The sequence below is a fragment of the Fukomys damarensis genome, unplaced genomic scaffold (genome assembly GCF_012274545.1).
Source record: "Fukomys damarensis isolate Sample0158 unplaced genomic scaffold, DMR_v1.0_HiC HiC_scaffold_30, whole genome shotgun sequence".
NCBI lineage: Eukaryota > Metazoa > Chordata > Mammalia > Rodentia > Bathyergidae > Fukomys > Fukomys damarensis.
This window is the reverse complement of record NW_022900942.1, coordinates 64,053,082-64,068,887: the sequence shown is the minus strand read 5'-3', so window position 1 is coordinate 64,068,887 and position 15,806 is coordinate 64,053,082. Positions and strand designations below refer to the sequence as shown.

General features: G+C 46.0%; 1 protein-coding gene across 1 annotated transcript in view; it reads left to right on the top strand.

The window, feature by feature from the left end:
- Positions 1-15,806, top strand: part of Epb41l3 (erythrocyte membrane protein band 4.1 like 3) — a 138,527-nt gene that overhangs the window by 76,686 nt on the left and 46,035 nt on the right. The window contains exons 5-6 of the mRNA XM_033757577.1: positions 14,333-14,437; positions 15,421-15,463. Coding sequence (XP_033613468.1) covers positions 14,333-14,437; positions 15,421-15,463 — 148 coding nt within the window. The remainder of the gene's footprint in view (positions 1-14,332; positions 14,438-15,420; positions 15,464-15,806) is intronic.

Sequence of the window (15,806 nt, the reverse complement as noted above, 5' to 3'; positions counted from 1 at the left end):
GAAGGGAAGGGAAAGGAAAGGAAAGGAAAGGAAAGGAAAGGAAAGGAAAGGAAAGGAAAGGAAAGGAAAGGAAAGGAAAGGAAAGGGAAGGGAAGGGAAGGAAGGAAGGAAGGAAGGAAGGAAAAGAAAGAAAGTTCTCCTAACATGTTTATCTCAAATTAGAAAAGATAAACCCATGAGTGTGGCCTCATGCTTCCCCCTTCGGGCTGCTCTTAGTCTCTTTTTCTTCAGACGCCCTCCCTTCTCTGTCTTCCACTCTGCTTCCTTCTGCCCCTGGCTGAAGCTCCCTGCTCTCATTCCCTTCGCGGTAGATAAGCAGAGGATTCTTTCTCTGTCTCCGTTTGGTGCTTGTATTTGACCTGCCAGAAACTTTCTATAAGTTTGTTCTGCAAGAGGTTGCAGACTCGCCATTGTCCCAGACACCCTTCACGGAGGCCTTTGGTTGAGACATTTCTGTGCGTAAAGTTATCTTCCTGTCCCTTGTTGGTGTGCCCATAACCATTGTGGATATTTCATGTCTACGTGCATGGGATTTACGTCTCTTTCCCGTTGCTTCTCTTAGGAGATCGACCATTTTGCTAGCGTTGACCAGCAGTTCCCTCCTCCATTCTGAGGAGAAGACAGCTGTACAACTAGCAAGTTCAGCTGGCCAGGCTGAATGTTCTTTCAGGACGTTTTCTGGTCAGTGGGGGTTTCTTCTGGCAGCGAACAGGATATCTTTGTGGTCTGTTCTCCATGTCAGACAGCTGTGTCTGACTGGTGAGCACATTTGGGTCCTTTTCTAACAAGGGTGAAAGAAAAGCTTTTCTCTCAGTCATACTTACACTCAGGAATGCACCTTCCTTCTCCCTACTGCTTCCTGGAAGAGTGAGTGGTGGTCGGCGGATGCCCACAGCACAAGGACTCGGTTCTTTTTATGGTGTTTGGAAAACTGGAAGGAATACAGAGACTTGTTATTTCTTATGGAATGCCATGGTGACAGCAAATAAGGTCTCCAAAGAGACACCACATTCTTTAGGGAATGCCATTACGCTGAGCTCGCAAAGCACATGAATGGTTTTAAATGATTACCCCGAATGAAATGCTGTAATTTCTCCAGTTACTCATTTTAGAAAAAAAAACAGTGCCCAGAGTTTGATGGCATGCAGAGCTTTCTTCAGTACCGCAGTCAAGGATTTGTCATCATGAGCAGACATAAAACAAAGCAAAACACATTGCCACTATCAAAATTGGAAATGTAGTCTGCTTTAAAAGGACAGTTTATTTTAACATGGGGCTTCTATTATCCATAGCCCACTTTGGTCTAACAAGGACTTAGGAGTGGTTCACTTTCTGTAGATACACAATATAATGCAAAGAAATAAGCAAAAAGCAGGACCCAGAGACAATGAGCACAGGAGGCCGGGAGTCAGTTAGTCTGCTCTTTAATGGCACAGGAGAGGAAGCCATGACTCAGTTTCCATACTGTAAAAAGAGCCTCAGTTGTCCAAAAGAAGCATGTTTCTTCCAGAGCAGCGACTGGAGCAAAGCTCTTCACTGCAGCCCTCTGAGAGCTTATTCCGGGAATGGACTGTAAATGTCCACCAGCAGCGTCTCCGTCAAAACCGTAGTGGCATCAGGTGAAGATGTGTCGGTTTGAGAGCATGCTTCTCATAACGTGCCCAAGATATGGCTGCTTAGGCTGTTTAGGCACAAGCGTACGCAGGTGTATGTATAGTGTTTTTAGACCGCAGAATTTATCCTGGATAAAAGTGGAGACCTTGGTCCGGAAGTGGGGCCCAATGGGCTGCCTGTGCCCCTCTCCGAGTTGAGACAGTGGGACCATCGCAGCAGATGGGTTAGGCCTGCAGAGCGGCAATTCCGTTTCCCTGGCCGTCTCCTGAGGGATGTGGCTTAGAGAACCCAAGAGAGAAGCCACGGACCCGTTGATCCACTTGACGGAGTGGAGCCGTGGACAGGGGGCTCAGAACACATGCTAAAAGAAGTAGTAAGCCTGTTAGAGCTGAGGATCAGGTCACAGCGACACAATATCTAGGTGGTATTTCAGAGCGGGGTCTTATAATAGCAGGACTAGAGATGAACTCATTGCATGAGAGGTGAGAGCTGGATCAGAACACAGGGCACGATCACCACCCTTTGTGGGAGGACGTGGGCTGTGGAAGTGCTCACATATTTGGACCCAAGCCATTGTCAAGACAAAAGAAGGCTCGGGATCCCCAGACAGTGCTTCATAGAGCATAATTTCAATAACTTCATCCCATACAAACATTTAAGCACTCACAGGGAATTTAAGATTAAGGAACGTAACTTCCTCTGTATTCATCAAGATAACCTCAAAGCTAAATATATGCCCAGATATGCAAATGAGGCATTTCCCTAACAGGATTATTAACTCAAAACTCATTAAATACTGCGATCACTATGAAAATATTGATTTCAGTGTGAAAGCAGTTTTTAGGCAGCCAGGCCACTTACACACTCAATAGTTAATACTCCAAGCTGTCATTCATATTCATGTCTGTGTTCTCTACAGTTAGATGAGGGGAAGAATATTCTCTCCCAGAAGTTTCGAATGAAATTTTAAAAGGAGAATCACCCAGGAGTAGCCCGTAGCTACACATGGAAATGTGACCTCCAGTCATCCTAAGACAGTACTTGCTAAGAAAGTTGCGTCAAGGGGCAGCTCTGGGCTGGGGATTTAGCTCAGTGATACCACCACCTGCTTCGAAAGCACAAGGACCTGAGTCCAATCCCTGGTACCAAAAATAAAAGGATGCAGCTCTGTTGGTACGTGGGCAGCTAGGCTGGCCCAATATAATTAGTCAAGGCGAGTCCTTATAAACCATGAACCACCTCACATTTTTCTACTTCTGAGGGATACAGTGGGTATAAAAAGAAAAATAACAAAAGTTTTATCAGGCAGCCTTCTTGTCAGTGGGATGCCCACAACTTAGAGGAGAAGTTTATTTGCCTCATGACTTCAGAGGGTTCTGTCCATGGTGAGTTGGCTCCAAGACAGAAATGGTGTGGCAGGGAAAAAGTGTTCATCCTAGGGCAACCAGGAAGCAGAGAGAAAGGAGGAGGAGAGAACAAGAATATCCTTCCGGGTCAGGTCCTCGGGGGCCACCTCCAACCCAGCCCAAGCTCCTAGTAGCATGGCCAGCTTTGAACCCATCGTGCATTGATCTGCTGGTGAATGCAGCAGCCCCATGATCCAGGCCCCACTGAAAGCCCTGCCTCTGAACACGTGAGGCTTGGGTGTGCATTTTATTTCTAAACCATAGCAGCAATGAAATGATAGCTCAGGACAACTTACTTGTTGAAGATAATTTGAGAAATTTATCAAGAAGTTAACCTTACAGCATTAGGAGTAAAATTATTTTTTTTTAATTAGCCCTTTCATTTGTGGAAATACAATAATCTCTTATAAAAATAAGGAGGGCCAACACTGTAGATCTAGCCAGGGCATATTATGCACACATGAAAAAGAAATTCAAACACATTGGTTGGCACCAGATTTCAAAAATCAGAGCAGTGTTTGAAGAGTTCTGAAGCAGGAAATCAATCCCAGATGTATTTATTTAGCTTGATTTTTCTTTCCAGTTTTTAAAAAAGGATCTACTCAAGACCAGGTGCTGTGGTTCCCCCCTGCAAGTCTATTCTCAATGAACTTGGTGGCTGCTGGAACCATTGTTCAAATCCTAACACAAACAGAAGTGCAGTCACCTCTTCCCCAAACAGCTACAGTGTGAGAACTGCAGAAACGTGTTCTCTGGGGCTTGTCCTAGTCTTAGCAGCCAGGGATGGACACCTGAGATGGGCACTGGGCAAAGATCTGAAGGATGACAGGTAAAACGTTCCAGAACAAGGAAGTAGTTCCTGCAGACTCATTGCCAGAGGAATTCTGGGAGGAAGTGAGGTGCTGAGGAAGGCTGACCAATGAGTGTGGAGAGCAAAGGGAAACCGTCATGGCAGGGAGCCATGGAGGTTCTTTGCTCCTCACACTCTGGCTCCCTGTGCCCCAGAGGCATCTCTCACTGTGGAATCTGATAGCTCACTTCTGGTCTTCCCATATAAATTTATTGCCCCTGAGAGTTTCTAACATTTTTTTTTGAATTGTAAAAGCAGAAGTGAAATTAAATTTGATAAAGTCTGTGGAATGACGTCCCTAGGCTTTGGCTTCATGGCTCATCCCACCATGCCAGACCCTTGTGAAGCCAGGAGCGAGCAGGTAGACTTCTGTATGGAATCTGCAGCGTCTCAGAAGAAGGGAAGCAGAATGACCTGACTCCCCAAGTCCTGAACTTTGGACGTGGATGAAGCGTGTCCCCCACAGCATGTGAGCTGGAAATGTGGTCCCAGTAACACTGTGTGGAGGGTGGGACCTCTAAGAAGTGGCCTGGTGGGAGGTGAACATCAGTCCCCCTCACAGGGATTAATGCCGGTCCTGTGGGGTGAGTCAGTTCTCTTGAGAGCAGGGCACCTGACCCCTTCTGCACATGGTCCATTCCTTTGGGGAAGATACAGGCACCATTCAGCATCGGGCACCAGAATTATGAGCCACATAAAACTCTTTACTTCGTGAGTTCTCTGGCCTGTGGGATTCCATTACAACAACAGAAAACAGACTAAGAGATGCTGAGCACCGATAATCTCCAGGAAAGATAGTTGCTGGATCACAAGCAGAAGAAACACCAGCCTGACCCGAAGGAATGTGTCACCTTTCACTTGTTGCTTGACTAGAATGTTCATCATTTTCTGGTGAATAAAAGAACACTACAATTGTTTGTTGGCCGGAAAGCTGTACTTGTGTTGTGGAGGTTCCGAGGATGGAACACAGAGCTCACCCTGAGCTGCATCCCAGTCCCCTGTGCTTGTTTTCTTTTGCCTCATCCTTTCCACTTTTACATGCTTGTTGCCTGTGACCATTTGCTGGCACTGACTGTGCCCTTTGGTGATTCTGATCACAGTAACTACAGAAAGGACCGTCTTGACTCGTGTGAGAGCTTGTCTGCCGTTGCTCCGGGGGGAAGGCGCTGCTGTTGATGCTGCCCCAGTGATGGGTCCCTGTGGCTCCCACCTCTGCTGGCCCGGCCTGAGGAGATGAGCTCATCTGATCTGGGTCCAGCATGAGGTCCAGGACTCTTGTTGTCTTAGCAAGCTTTAGCAGCCTCCTCCCTGAGGATGGGCAAAGCAGATTCGTGCTGGCTTTTCAGGATTGTGAGCTCGGCCAGTATTAAACCACAATACCCTGACAGAGCGGCATCAACAGACAATACCTACCTTTGCCATGTGGCCCGTGTGGAATAGCACATTGTACCAGAAGCAGCTGGAGAGCTTGTGCAGAGAGAATCACAATATTTAACAGTGGAAAAGGGTTTTTCCTCCCCTGTGTACTGCATTGTAAATACTAATCCAGAACATCTGTTCCAATAATAGGGAGCACGATCTAAGTATCATGTATAGTGTTTTCCTCTTGTCGATCAATTGAATGACTGACTGTGGTACTGGGCATTGAAACCAGGTCCTTTGCACTGACCTGTATCCTCAGCCCTTTTTTTATTTCTATTTTAAGACAAGATCTCAGTAAGTTGCCAAGCTGAAATGGAATTTACAGTCCTCCTGCCTCAGCCTCCAAGAGTGCAGGGATTACAGGCATGAGTCACTATGGCTGGCTGCTCTATTTTTATTTTCAACCAGATGTTTACTTATATTTATAGGTTTTGCATAGTTTACAAGATCCTAACTTAAAAATTGACACCTTCCTGGTAAAGTGACCCATGATTTTATTTTTTAGTTATGTGGTAGTGTATATAATGACCCGATGCTTTCTCTTCTGCTTACTCATAGACCTGCCCTGTTAGTAGGCTAAAGCAGTTGATGGGAGGAAGTGACTCAGGTTTGCTTGGTCTCTATATTTTGAAAAAGTGACATTATTGTTTTGATCATCAGTGCCTTATACAATTAAAAAGTGACAGCTATAAATCTGACCTCATTAAATTCATATTAGAAGTCATTAGAAGTCATATTTTCATTATCCATATTTGCATTTCCTATAGCTCTTTATTTGACCAAATGAATTATAAATTACAGTTTGGATTTTATTTGTTTGGTTTGGACGGGCTTGCTTGCTTGCTTGCTTGCTTGCTTTCTTTCTTTCTGCCTGAGTCTCAGAAAAGATATTAAGTACTTTCTGTCTCAGGGGAAAATTCTCAAAACTGAATTTGCCAACACGGGTACACACCGCGTGATGCAAGCTGTCTTCCAGACATTCCTCTTTCTGGCCCACTCTTATGCATTCATTGTGCACACATTGGCTCAGTGACCTGGACCCTGAACAAATGAGCAGCAGGGATCACGGTCTGACAGGCCTCGGCCAGCACGTGTCTGTGTACTATGGAACTCTTCGTGAAAAATCAAGCCCAGTGATTTTGCTGGCAGGGGAGAGGCTCGTTTCACTGGGAAGCAATGATGGACCACAGGGGACTATTCTGAGCACAAAGTCTGACTTCAAACACGCTGAAATTGCTACAACAAATGAAGCCAGAAACCGGTTATGGCTGAAAGGGACATCCAAAAAAAGGAGCTTAAGGAGCAGGGAAGGACTTGCCATGTGTGTGCCGGAGGTGTGTGCACCCCGAATCCCAGTCACAACTCGGGGTCCACCTCCCTCTCGGGTGTGGTTCTGCTTCTCTGATGATGTTCGCCCACCCTCTGTGCACCAAAACTGTGTCATTGATGATAGTATTCTTTTAGCCTTTCTCTAATTTTACATAGCAAATAGGGATTGTTCATAAGCGTAGTGGAACAGTGTGCTTCTTTGTGATTACATCGCAGAAGAAACAAACTCCAGTAAATCCAGGCTTTCTCTTGTGCAGCGTTAGAGACTTTGCCAGTCTCGCTGTGGAAAAGGCCTAACAGTCATTAGTAGCGTTTGCTGCTTCCTATGTGCTAGGCAATGCTGTCTCCCGGGACTTACGTTGTTCCCTGCAGTGACGTTGTGAGTGGGCACTGTGGAGAGAAGCCCAGAGGTCGGCTGACTGTCTAATGACACAAAGCCAATTAACTGTAGAGCCAGAGTCTAGACTTAAACCATACTTAGAACAGTGGGGAAGCAGACTTGAAATAGGTAGGAATGTGCATTTCATGGTGTTCAAGTAATGCTAGTAATTCCACTTTCCCAATGGGAAAAAAAAGGCATGATCAAAATGTTGTTTAAAAACTTCTCAGGACTAAGACAAAAAACTTTCCAAATTCCTGTGTTGATAGAACGCTGCCTGTGCTCATTCCTGACCTACTTGAGCGGGCATGCTGTAGGAGAGTGCTGATGCCGTCACACTTGGGGCCGGTACGAGGCGGCAAGAGCCTGTCAGGTCCAGCCTGGGGGAGTGGGAAACCAGAAGTGAGACAGGAAGAATGGAACACAGGACAGCAGGTCTGCCTCTCAGGCTCCGTCTCTGGTCCTCAGAGGCCTTGAGGGCTTGCTGGTTTCTCTCCAGACACCAGTGTCTTTTGTTCTGGGTTTGATGACAGCCTCTTGGTATTTCCTAAGTGTGAATTAGAGAACACACATACGCACACGCACGCACACACACACACACACACACACACACACACACACACACACACATACGCTTTTGGGAGACCCAGCAGTTATGGAAGGAAGCATGGGACCGTGGTGCCTCTAATCCCAGGACTCAAGAGGCTGAGGCAAGAGGGGGGCTGTGAGTTCAAAGCTCGTAATGAGTTCAAAGCCACCCTGCACTACATAGAGAGACCTTGCAAAACAAAGAAGTGGGGAGGTACAGGTGGGACTGTTTCCTGTCCTCAGGAAGCAGGAACTTAAGCTCACAGAAAACAGTAATCATTTTAAAAATGTAATTTCCAAAAGAAAATCAGTGATGTGTTGGGGAAGACAAGCGCTAGACGGGAGGAAATCCTTACAGCTTGAGACTCCCTCGAGTTTCAGAATAGCTGAAATAAGGGCACAAAATACCTGTTTCCCAAAAGTTCACAGCACAGTCGTCCAAAATATATCTTTTTGAGTGGTTTAACCACAAGCCAGTATGGAAAGAGCATATTTTTGCCCATTTTCAGTGTGAGCCCTGTGGGGACCCCCTGCCCCTCAGAAGTGGCACCAAGGATCGGCTGTCCTCCGTGTTCTCCTCACAGCAAGGCAGCTGCCACTGCGTCCCCGAAACCCAGCTGTGAGGTCAGGAGAGGATGTGTGACTCCACGGATTTCTATAATCTGTGCCTTCACAGGCAGAGAGCCAGCTTGGGGAGGCTGAAAAAGCCCCACGCCCTGTGTGGTGCTGAGGTGGGGCGGTTCCCTGCTGCCTCCTTCATCTCCTCACCTGACTTCACCTGATGCACTGGGGCAGGGGAACCTCAGGAGCTCGGAAGGGAGCTGATGCCACACATGGCACCCACGTCCGGTCCTCCTGGCTCAGTGTGGGTGTGGGGAGCCCCTAGCCAGGCATTTCCGTCATGGCTGGGGCAATGGTGCCAGAGCTGCTCTGTTAGAGAAAAGGATTTCGAGACATTTGGTCTTGAGATAAACTGTTATTCAGTTCGGCTATTCAAAGGAGAAAGGTCTGCTTCTTAGATAGACAAAACTCAGCAAACTTCAAACCTTTCTCATATGAATATTTCAGCCACAACTTTAAATGCAAGGTAATACTTTTTGGTTGTTTTTTTTTTTTTTTCAGAGTTTCGTGACCATTATTTCTCATTGTATTGGAGCATTTGGTTGATTTACTGTTTCTTGAGAACTTATGTGTCTCGTGAGAACTGACCTTTGCAGAGTGGTGCGTGGGGAATCCACCCGGAGTGCTGTACGAGAGGCCTGGTCGAAACTGGATTGGGCCTAGTGTAGACCTGAAAGAGCTACACATTTCCTAGCAAAAGAAGCAAGATGGCTCAGGGTCTTCCTAGTTAAGCATTTTTATGTCACAGACATAATTTAAGTTAATATGTACCCTTAATACTCGCATGAGACATCTGGAAATCTTAAAACATGCAGATGCCTTGGGGTCAATTTCAGAAATGATCATTCCATCGGCCTGAGGTGGGGCCTGGACACTGGCAGGTTTGATCATGCCAGGGCCCGAGGTTTAAAGTCTCGCCTGCAGGTCTGTGCTGTGGGCTAGCACATGTGACTGAGAGCAAAATGTATGCCAAGCTTCCCCAAACTTCCCTCGTCATCTCTTTGTGGCACCGAGCAAGTAGGAGGTTTTGTGGGGGTCAGGGGACAGGCGAGTGCCCAGAGATGTCTGAGACACGGGCTGCGATGCGGAAAGTGCTCCGAGGCAAGAGCTCTCGTGGCAGGGAGGATAGGAAGTACTTTGGAAAGAGGCTCCGGTGAAGCCCGGGAAGAGGACTTGGCAGGCGAAGGCCAGGCAGAGCATCGTGGAGCACCGAGACGGGACAGGGCGCGTCCAGGTTGTTTAAATTATGAGTTCGTGGTGATGGTACGAAACAAATTCCTCACTGGTGGCTCTGGATGGAAAGAAGCAAGCATTTATCCTGACTGCTTTCACCATCAGAATGAATCCCTGGGTAAGCAAGGCATCCTGACGAAGGACACTCTTAAACACGCTCCAGCCGTCAGTGGGAAGGAGCAGTCAGAGTCCAGGTATGGGCCCTTCGCGGGCTGGAGGGAGTGCTTGGACCTGGTGTGCCGATCACCCCTGATGCCAGTGTCAGGAAGAGACCAGCGGCCACCTTGTGCCTCCTGATTGGAGGTCCAGCATCGCTTTGGAAAATGAGCCAGAGCCTGGCCAGGCCTCCAGACGGACCAGACACACGGGATATGTTTGGTAACTCGCGCCGTGGACATGCAGGCAGCAGGAGGGGGCTCTGCAGGACAGCGACCTGATTCCGTCCACAGATTAATTTCATGGGGAGAATCATGGTAAAGGGAAAACTTCCAGTGCAATTTTGGATTTTTCTGGAAAATATATTTCAAGTTTGTACTTACTCAAGTTTTATTTACTCGATGCAGTTCAGTTTAACTTTGTTATTAATCTTTTGGAGACTTTTAACACATTATCTTATAAAATAAGATATTATATGCTTTTTTTGGCCAGGGTCTAGCCCCACCCTACTTTTTTCCTTTTTCCTCTTCTAAATCAATAAACTTTGTGGGTTTTTTTTTTTTTAGCAGTTTTGCACGTATAGAAAATTGAGCCAAAGGAAGAGAGAGTTCCAGAATACCTCTGTTTCCCTGACCCCCAGTTTCCTTTATTTTTTACATTTTATACTAGTATGGTGCATTTGTTAGAACTGATGAGCCAGTATGAACCTGTTGTCATTAAGAAAGTAGCTGAAATGTGGAATTCACATTAGCATTCATCACTGGTGTTGGGCGTTCTCTGGGATCCGATGTGTGCCATGATGTATGTGATGAAATGTTTGATGCTGTGCAGTACAGACACACTGCGGTGGATCAGAGCAGGCCCACTGCCCAAAACTTCCCTGGGCTCCCTGTCTCAGTCCCAGTCTCCCAGTCCCTGACAACCACCGTCCTTTGACCTTTTCCAGAGTGCCCGTTGGTTGGAATCGTGAATCTGAAGCCTTTCAGATTGGCGTCTTTTGCCTAGCAGTATGCGATTTGGGTTCTTCCGTGTCTTTTCATGACTTGACAGCTCATTTCTTCTTTTCAATTAGTGCATATTATGCAGAATAATAGATTCATCTTGGCATATTCACATATGTGTATTACACACTTTGATCATTTTTGTTACCCATTACCTCACGCCCCATTTCCTTTTATTCATGAATAATATTCTGTTGTTGGCTGCCCCAGTTCGCAAGTCCATGTGTCTTTGGCTGCTCCCAAGTTTTAGCAATTTATGAATAAAGCTGCTATAAAGATGTGCATACAAGTTTCTCGGTAGACATAAGTTTTCAGTTCGTTTAGGTAACATCGTGGAGCATGATTGCCGAATTGTGTGTTAAGACTGTGTTTCGTTTTATAAGAAACCACCGACCTGGCTTCCAGGGTGATGGTGCCATCTTGGATCCCCAGCAGCAGTGAATGGAGCTCCTGCTGCCCCTGGTCCTTGCTGGCATCTGACATTGTCTTTGCCTTAGATTTTTCCCGTTATAATAGAGTGTGAGGTGCTATCACATGGTTTTGTCAGTTCCCTAGTGACACGCAATGTTAAGGAGCTTTTCATCTACTTATTTGCCTTTTATATATCTTCTTTAAGAACACATCAGTTTGGCCATTCTAGTTTTTAAAAGATGATTATTTTCCTGTTGAATTGTAAGTTTTTTGGATACACATCCTTTGTCACTTATGTGTTCTGGAAATATTTTCTCTCAGAGTGTGGCTTTGTTTTTGTGCTTGTTATTCATTCTAACATCCAATTTTATTGTCAGTTTGGAAAAATTTTTGATTAAAGAAAATAATTCAAATCGTGGAGAATAAAACTTGCTTACATTGCTTGGGGGATGTGCCACTTTTTGGATCAAATCCTGTGGATTGTTGGCTACAATATTGCCATTTGCTCTGTCAGAAGTGGAAACGTAAGTGTTAAGAGGGAAATTCCAGGAAGAGGGAAAAGCACCTCTGACTAATCACTCTAGGGAATGAAAATCAGCTTTTCTGCTTGCTATCCTAGTAAGTGGTGTGTGTGATCCGAGACTGCTTTTGAGTCAAAGATGACTTAACAGCATGCCGGAATGATGAGATTGAAAATGCTTTGCCACGTGTAGTTAGGTGAATTTCTCCATTTATTTACAATACCCCTGTGAATGTTTTTTAAAGCTACTCAGTCTTTGACTCACAATGGCTGTATGTCTCCAAATCCAATGACAGCAACATCTGATCGCTTGCTGAACCGCATGTCTTTGAGAACCATGTATTTAATGTACTTTCTCCAAGATTTCTAGTGTGGTTGTTGAGCTTTGGTCGGGTATTTGAGGCTATTACCTCTGTGGATGTCAAGAGTAGGAAGAGCTGCCTTGCAAAGTTGAGCAATGTGCTAGGAAAGAAATCATCTGAATTAGAAGAATCATGAATTTTTTTTTTTTAAATCAAGAAAGATCGCAGAGGGCATTTGGTCCGAGACTGAAAAAATAGGTTCAAATCATAGCCAAACCCCATCACTGGGGGCATCTTTCTCATCCAGCCACAGCGCATAATCAGCCTACTCCATCTTTCTTCAAAGACGAGGAAATGGAGACCAGAATGACCTAGTGACCTTTTCTAAAATCACCCAGCTAGGTGGTAGCTGTGTTGGCATTTAACGGGTGGGAATATCATTGTCTCCAGGCTGTATAACCATGTGCGGTAGATTAGACAATCAGATCGTGATACACAGGGAAAGTAGGAGTCAAGTCAGCCAAATAGTCCCACTTCAGCTCATCCATGACATCCATCAGGCAAATGGAAGTGCGTGCTGCAAGGTGGCTCGTGGAATCAGTGCCAGGCAGCCTGTGGCGTGTGCCACGGGATGCTCTGATGGAGGCTGGCTCTAATATGCCTCTGTTTACTCATTGAGAAAGTGCTTGGACAGTGACTGGTGCGTGTGGGTGGTTGTGTGTGTGTTGTGGATAACGTGGTCTAACTAGAGCAACTAGATAGTGAAAAAGGTAACCGGTGTAAAGAAAGAGCAGGACGTGTTCATGCTAACTCCGATTCCTGGAACCAGCAGGAGTTGTACCCAGGCTGTTACAGAACACATGCATGACACCACGCTCCGGGCTAGTGATTCTGCCATTTCCAGCCACTGGGCTTGATAATGGCTGACATTCGTGGCTGGCATGGTGGAGTGAGGTTGACTATGTTATTTTAATGCCAGCCTTCCAAAGAGGCAGGTGATGTCATGCCCGTTGCACAGAGAGAAGAACAGAGCCTCGCAGAGCTGCAGGAAACGTACTAAAGACCCAAGCCCGGGTGCCATCTGGTTCTGAAGCCCCTGGGCACCACCAGCCCCGTCTGACTTCTCCACACCTCCGCTGTTAACTAGAAATAACTCCAGAAGAAGCATCACAAGGGCCAGTAGTATGTGAAAACTTTGATTTGTCAAGCATTATTTAGAAATAACATGCTGTTACTTAGAAATATTTAGACAAATAGCATTGCATTTTTGTACCATTTATTCATATGTGATGAGCCATGTGCTGTAATTTTGCTAAAAAAATTATTTATTGTCATACTTTCTGGAAGTGAATTTTTTTTTTTGCAAATGCATCATTGAATATTTAGCTAGCTACCATTGCAACTTTACTATCATAAATCTACCCTTTTTCCCAAGCAGTCATGCCTGAGGAGGCTGAGTAATTAAATCTCAGCACAATTATGGTAGCGTGGCCACACCCATCACCCACAGCTCTTCTGAGTGCTTCTTTTGGCCTCGACGTCATTTGTCAGTTTTCATGTCTCACTATTAGTACATTAGATCTTAAAGACAAATATGCTTCATGTATGAGATATAAAATATTAGTACCACACAAACAGAAAAGTAATTTAGCTTAATTGTTGCCAGTTAATCCATGGCAGACTTCAAGACCATGTTTAAAGAACTTAGGCATTGCATGAAAATATAGGAAAATATATCAAGATAAATTAAGCTGATAGATCCCCCCATGAATACTTCTCCCCCTTTTTCCAGGTAACTACTTGATGATCCAAAATAAGCATATGCATCAGTATTTTATGTCTGTAGGGTAATTAAAAATCATTAAACTTGATGTTTTGTTGTGTTTAATAAGTGTTCTGGCATGCTCCAGGAGGCTGAGGCAGGAGAACTGAAAATTCAAGCCCAACCCTGGAGACTTTAGTGACTCAGCAAGACCTTGTCTCAAAATAAAAACGAAAAAACAAGGCTGGGGACAGAGTGTGAAGGTTCTGGAGAAAAAAATTACTTGTTTTCAGAGAAATTTGGAAATGGGAGTACAGGACTGAAATGCATGGCAAAAATTAACCATAGCCCGGTGAGCTTAGTTTACCCAGCCTTGGGAAATGACCTGTGGAGTTTCTGTGTGAGGACCAGCATGGAAAGTCATCGGTGCGGGTCCCCCATGACCAGGCCAGGCCAGGGCATCCTTTTCTCGGGCTCAGATTTTTACAGCTCGGTGAGCCAAGTTGGGGCCCCCGAAACAGGGCTGCCGTGGCCCCCGCGTCCCGTTAGCATCTGGGCTTTTCCTCATCGCAAAGTAGCCGCGGCTTCCGGCAGGGGACCAAGTCTTTGAGCCTCTGTGCTCCACGGCGCCTCGGGATGCGGGTGATGCTTGTCACTCTCTGGACACTGTGGGCCCAGGCTCGCTGCCCCAAACGGCCGCCTCGCAGCGCGGGACTCGTCTTTGCTCTGTTTCCGCAGAAGCGCTCCCGAGGGCAGATGCTGTTCGACAAAGTGTGTGAGCACCTGAACCTGCTCGAGAAGGACTACTTCGGCCTCACCTACCGCGATGCCGAGAACCAGAAGGTGAGAAAGCACGGGTGGGTGGGTGTGCTGACCACAGATTCCAGTGGATTCTAGGAAAATCGGGTACTTGGCTGCTTATGCAGAAAACACGCTCGTGCCCCAGATTTCTGTGCAGAAACTGACTGTAGTTGTGATGCAGCTGTCAGGGCTGCTCCCTGTTGGAACTGCTGTCCTATTCTTAATTCACCTTAATTCTTACTTCTTACTTCACTTTCTCACCAGTCAGGTCGGCGTTGGCTGGCCTCATACCTGTGCACAGTCTTGGCGGTGTTCAGGGTGTCAGGCATTGCCTCTGTGGGCGCCCACACCCGCTCCGTGGAAACCCAGCCTTCTGTTGGAGCTCACCCCGCAGCTAGCTGCAAAATGAAAAAGAGGAATCGTTTCCATCGTATTGATGCGAAACACTGAGTGGTGGAGGCTTTGTTTGTAGAAGTTACTCGTTTGTGCATTGTACCCTAATGAAGTCACTGGGCAGTGTCCGATTTCATCATTACACATCTGATTTTTCCGGTGAGGAACAGGTCAGAACTCAAGCAAACATCCCATTCATTAGGAAATTTTCCGGTAGATGCCTCTCAGTCTGTGATCGCAGGCGTCAGTCACCTAGGCATGAATGGCTAAAACCATGGAAAGGCGCATGGATCTTTATTCTGGGAATTTATGTGAACTTAGAGTCTTTTGTTATTTCCCTTCTGCTTATGCATAGGCTCAAGTCCCTAAGGTAATTGTTGTAAAAAAGAACAGAAAGAAAGAAAAAGGCAACCTGTGAGGCAGGAATTGTCCCCGTGCGCCTCTTCCCCGTGCTGGGTCCGTGTCAGGACAGAGCAGGGCCTGGCTGCAGGTCACAGACGCAGGAAGGGCAGCAGGGCAGGGCGGTGGTGGGGGTGGTGGGGGACCCCCCCGCGATCACCGCCTCAGTATCTAATCCTCCACCCATTTCTATTCTTCTCTGATTCAAACTCAAAATGTCATTTCTTTTTCAGAACTGGTTGGACCCTGCTAAGGAAATTAAAAAACAGATTCGAAGTAAGTTTTTTCCGATTGTTTTATTGCATAAGGTGAAGATTTGTAGCGTGTGGAGTGATAACCACATCCCAGTGGCCAATGGGAATGGTTTTTCAAAAGACAGAGTCCAAGCTCAAGTTGGATCGGTGAAATTGGTCCAGCTTTGACAGCACCCATTTTCTGTCATCTCGACTGAGAAATTAAAGTGACTTTGACACTTGGCCAGTCCCCCGTCTCTACACAGATAGGAAACGCATCTCAAGCGCCATGCCAGTTGTCAGTTAATCATGTAAAGTTTCAAACTTAATATTACATTAAGCCAAATTGCCACAAACATATGAAAGCCAACCTAAAAGTAGTAGCC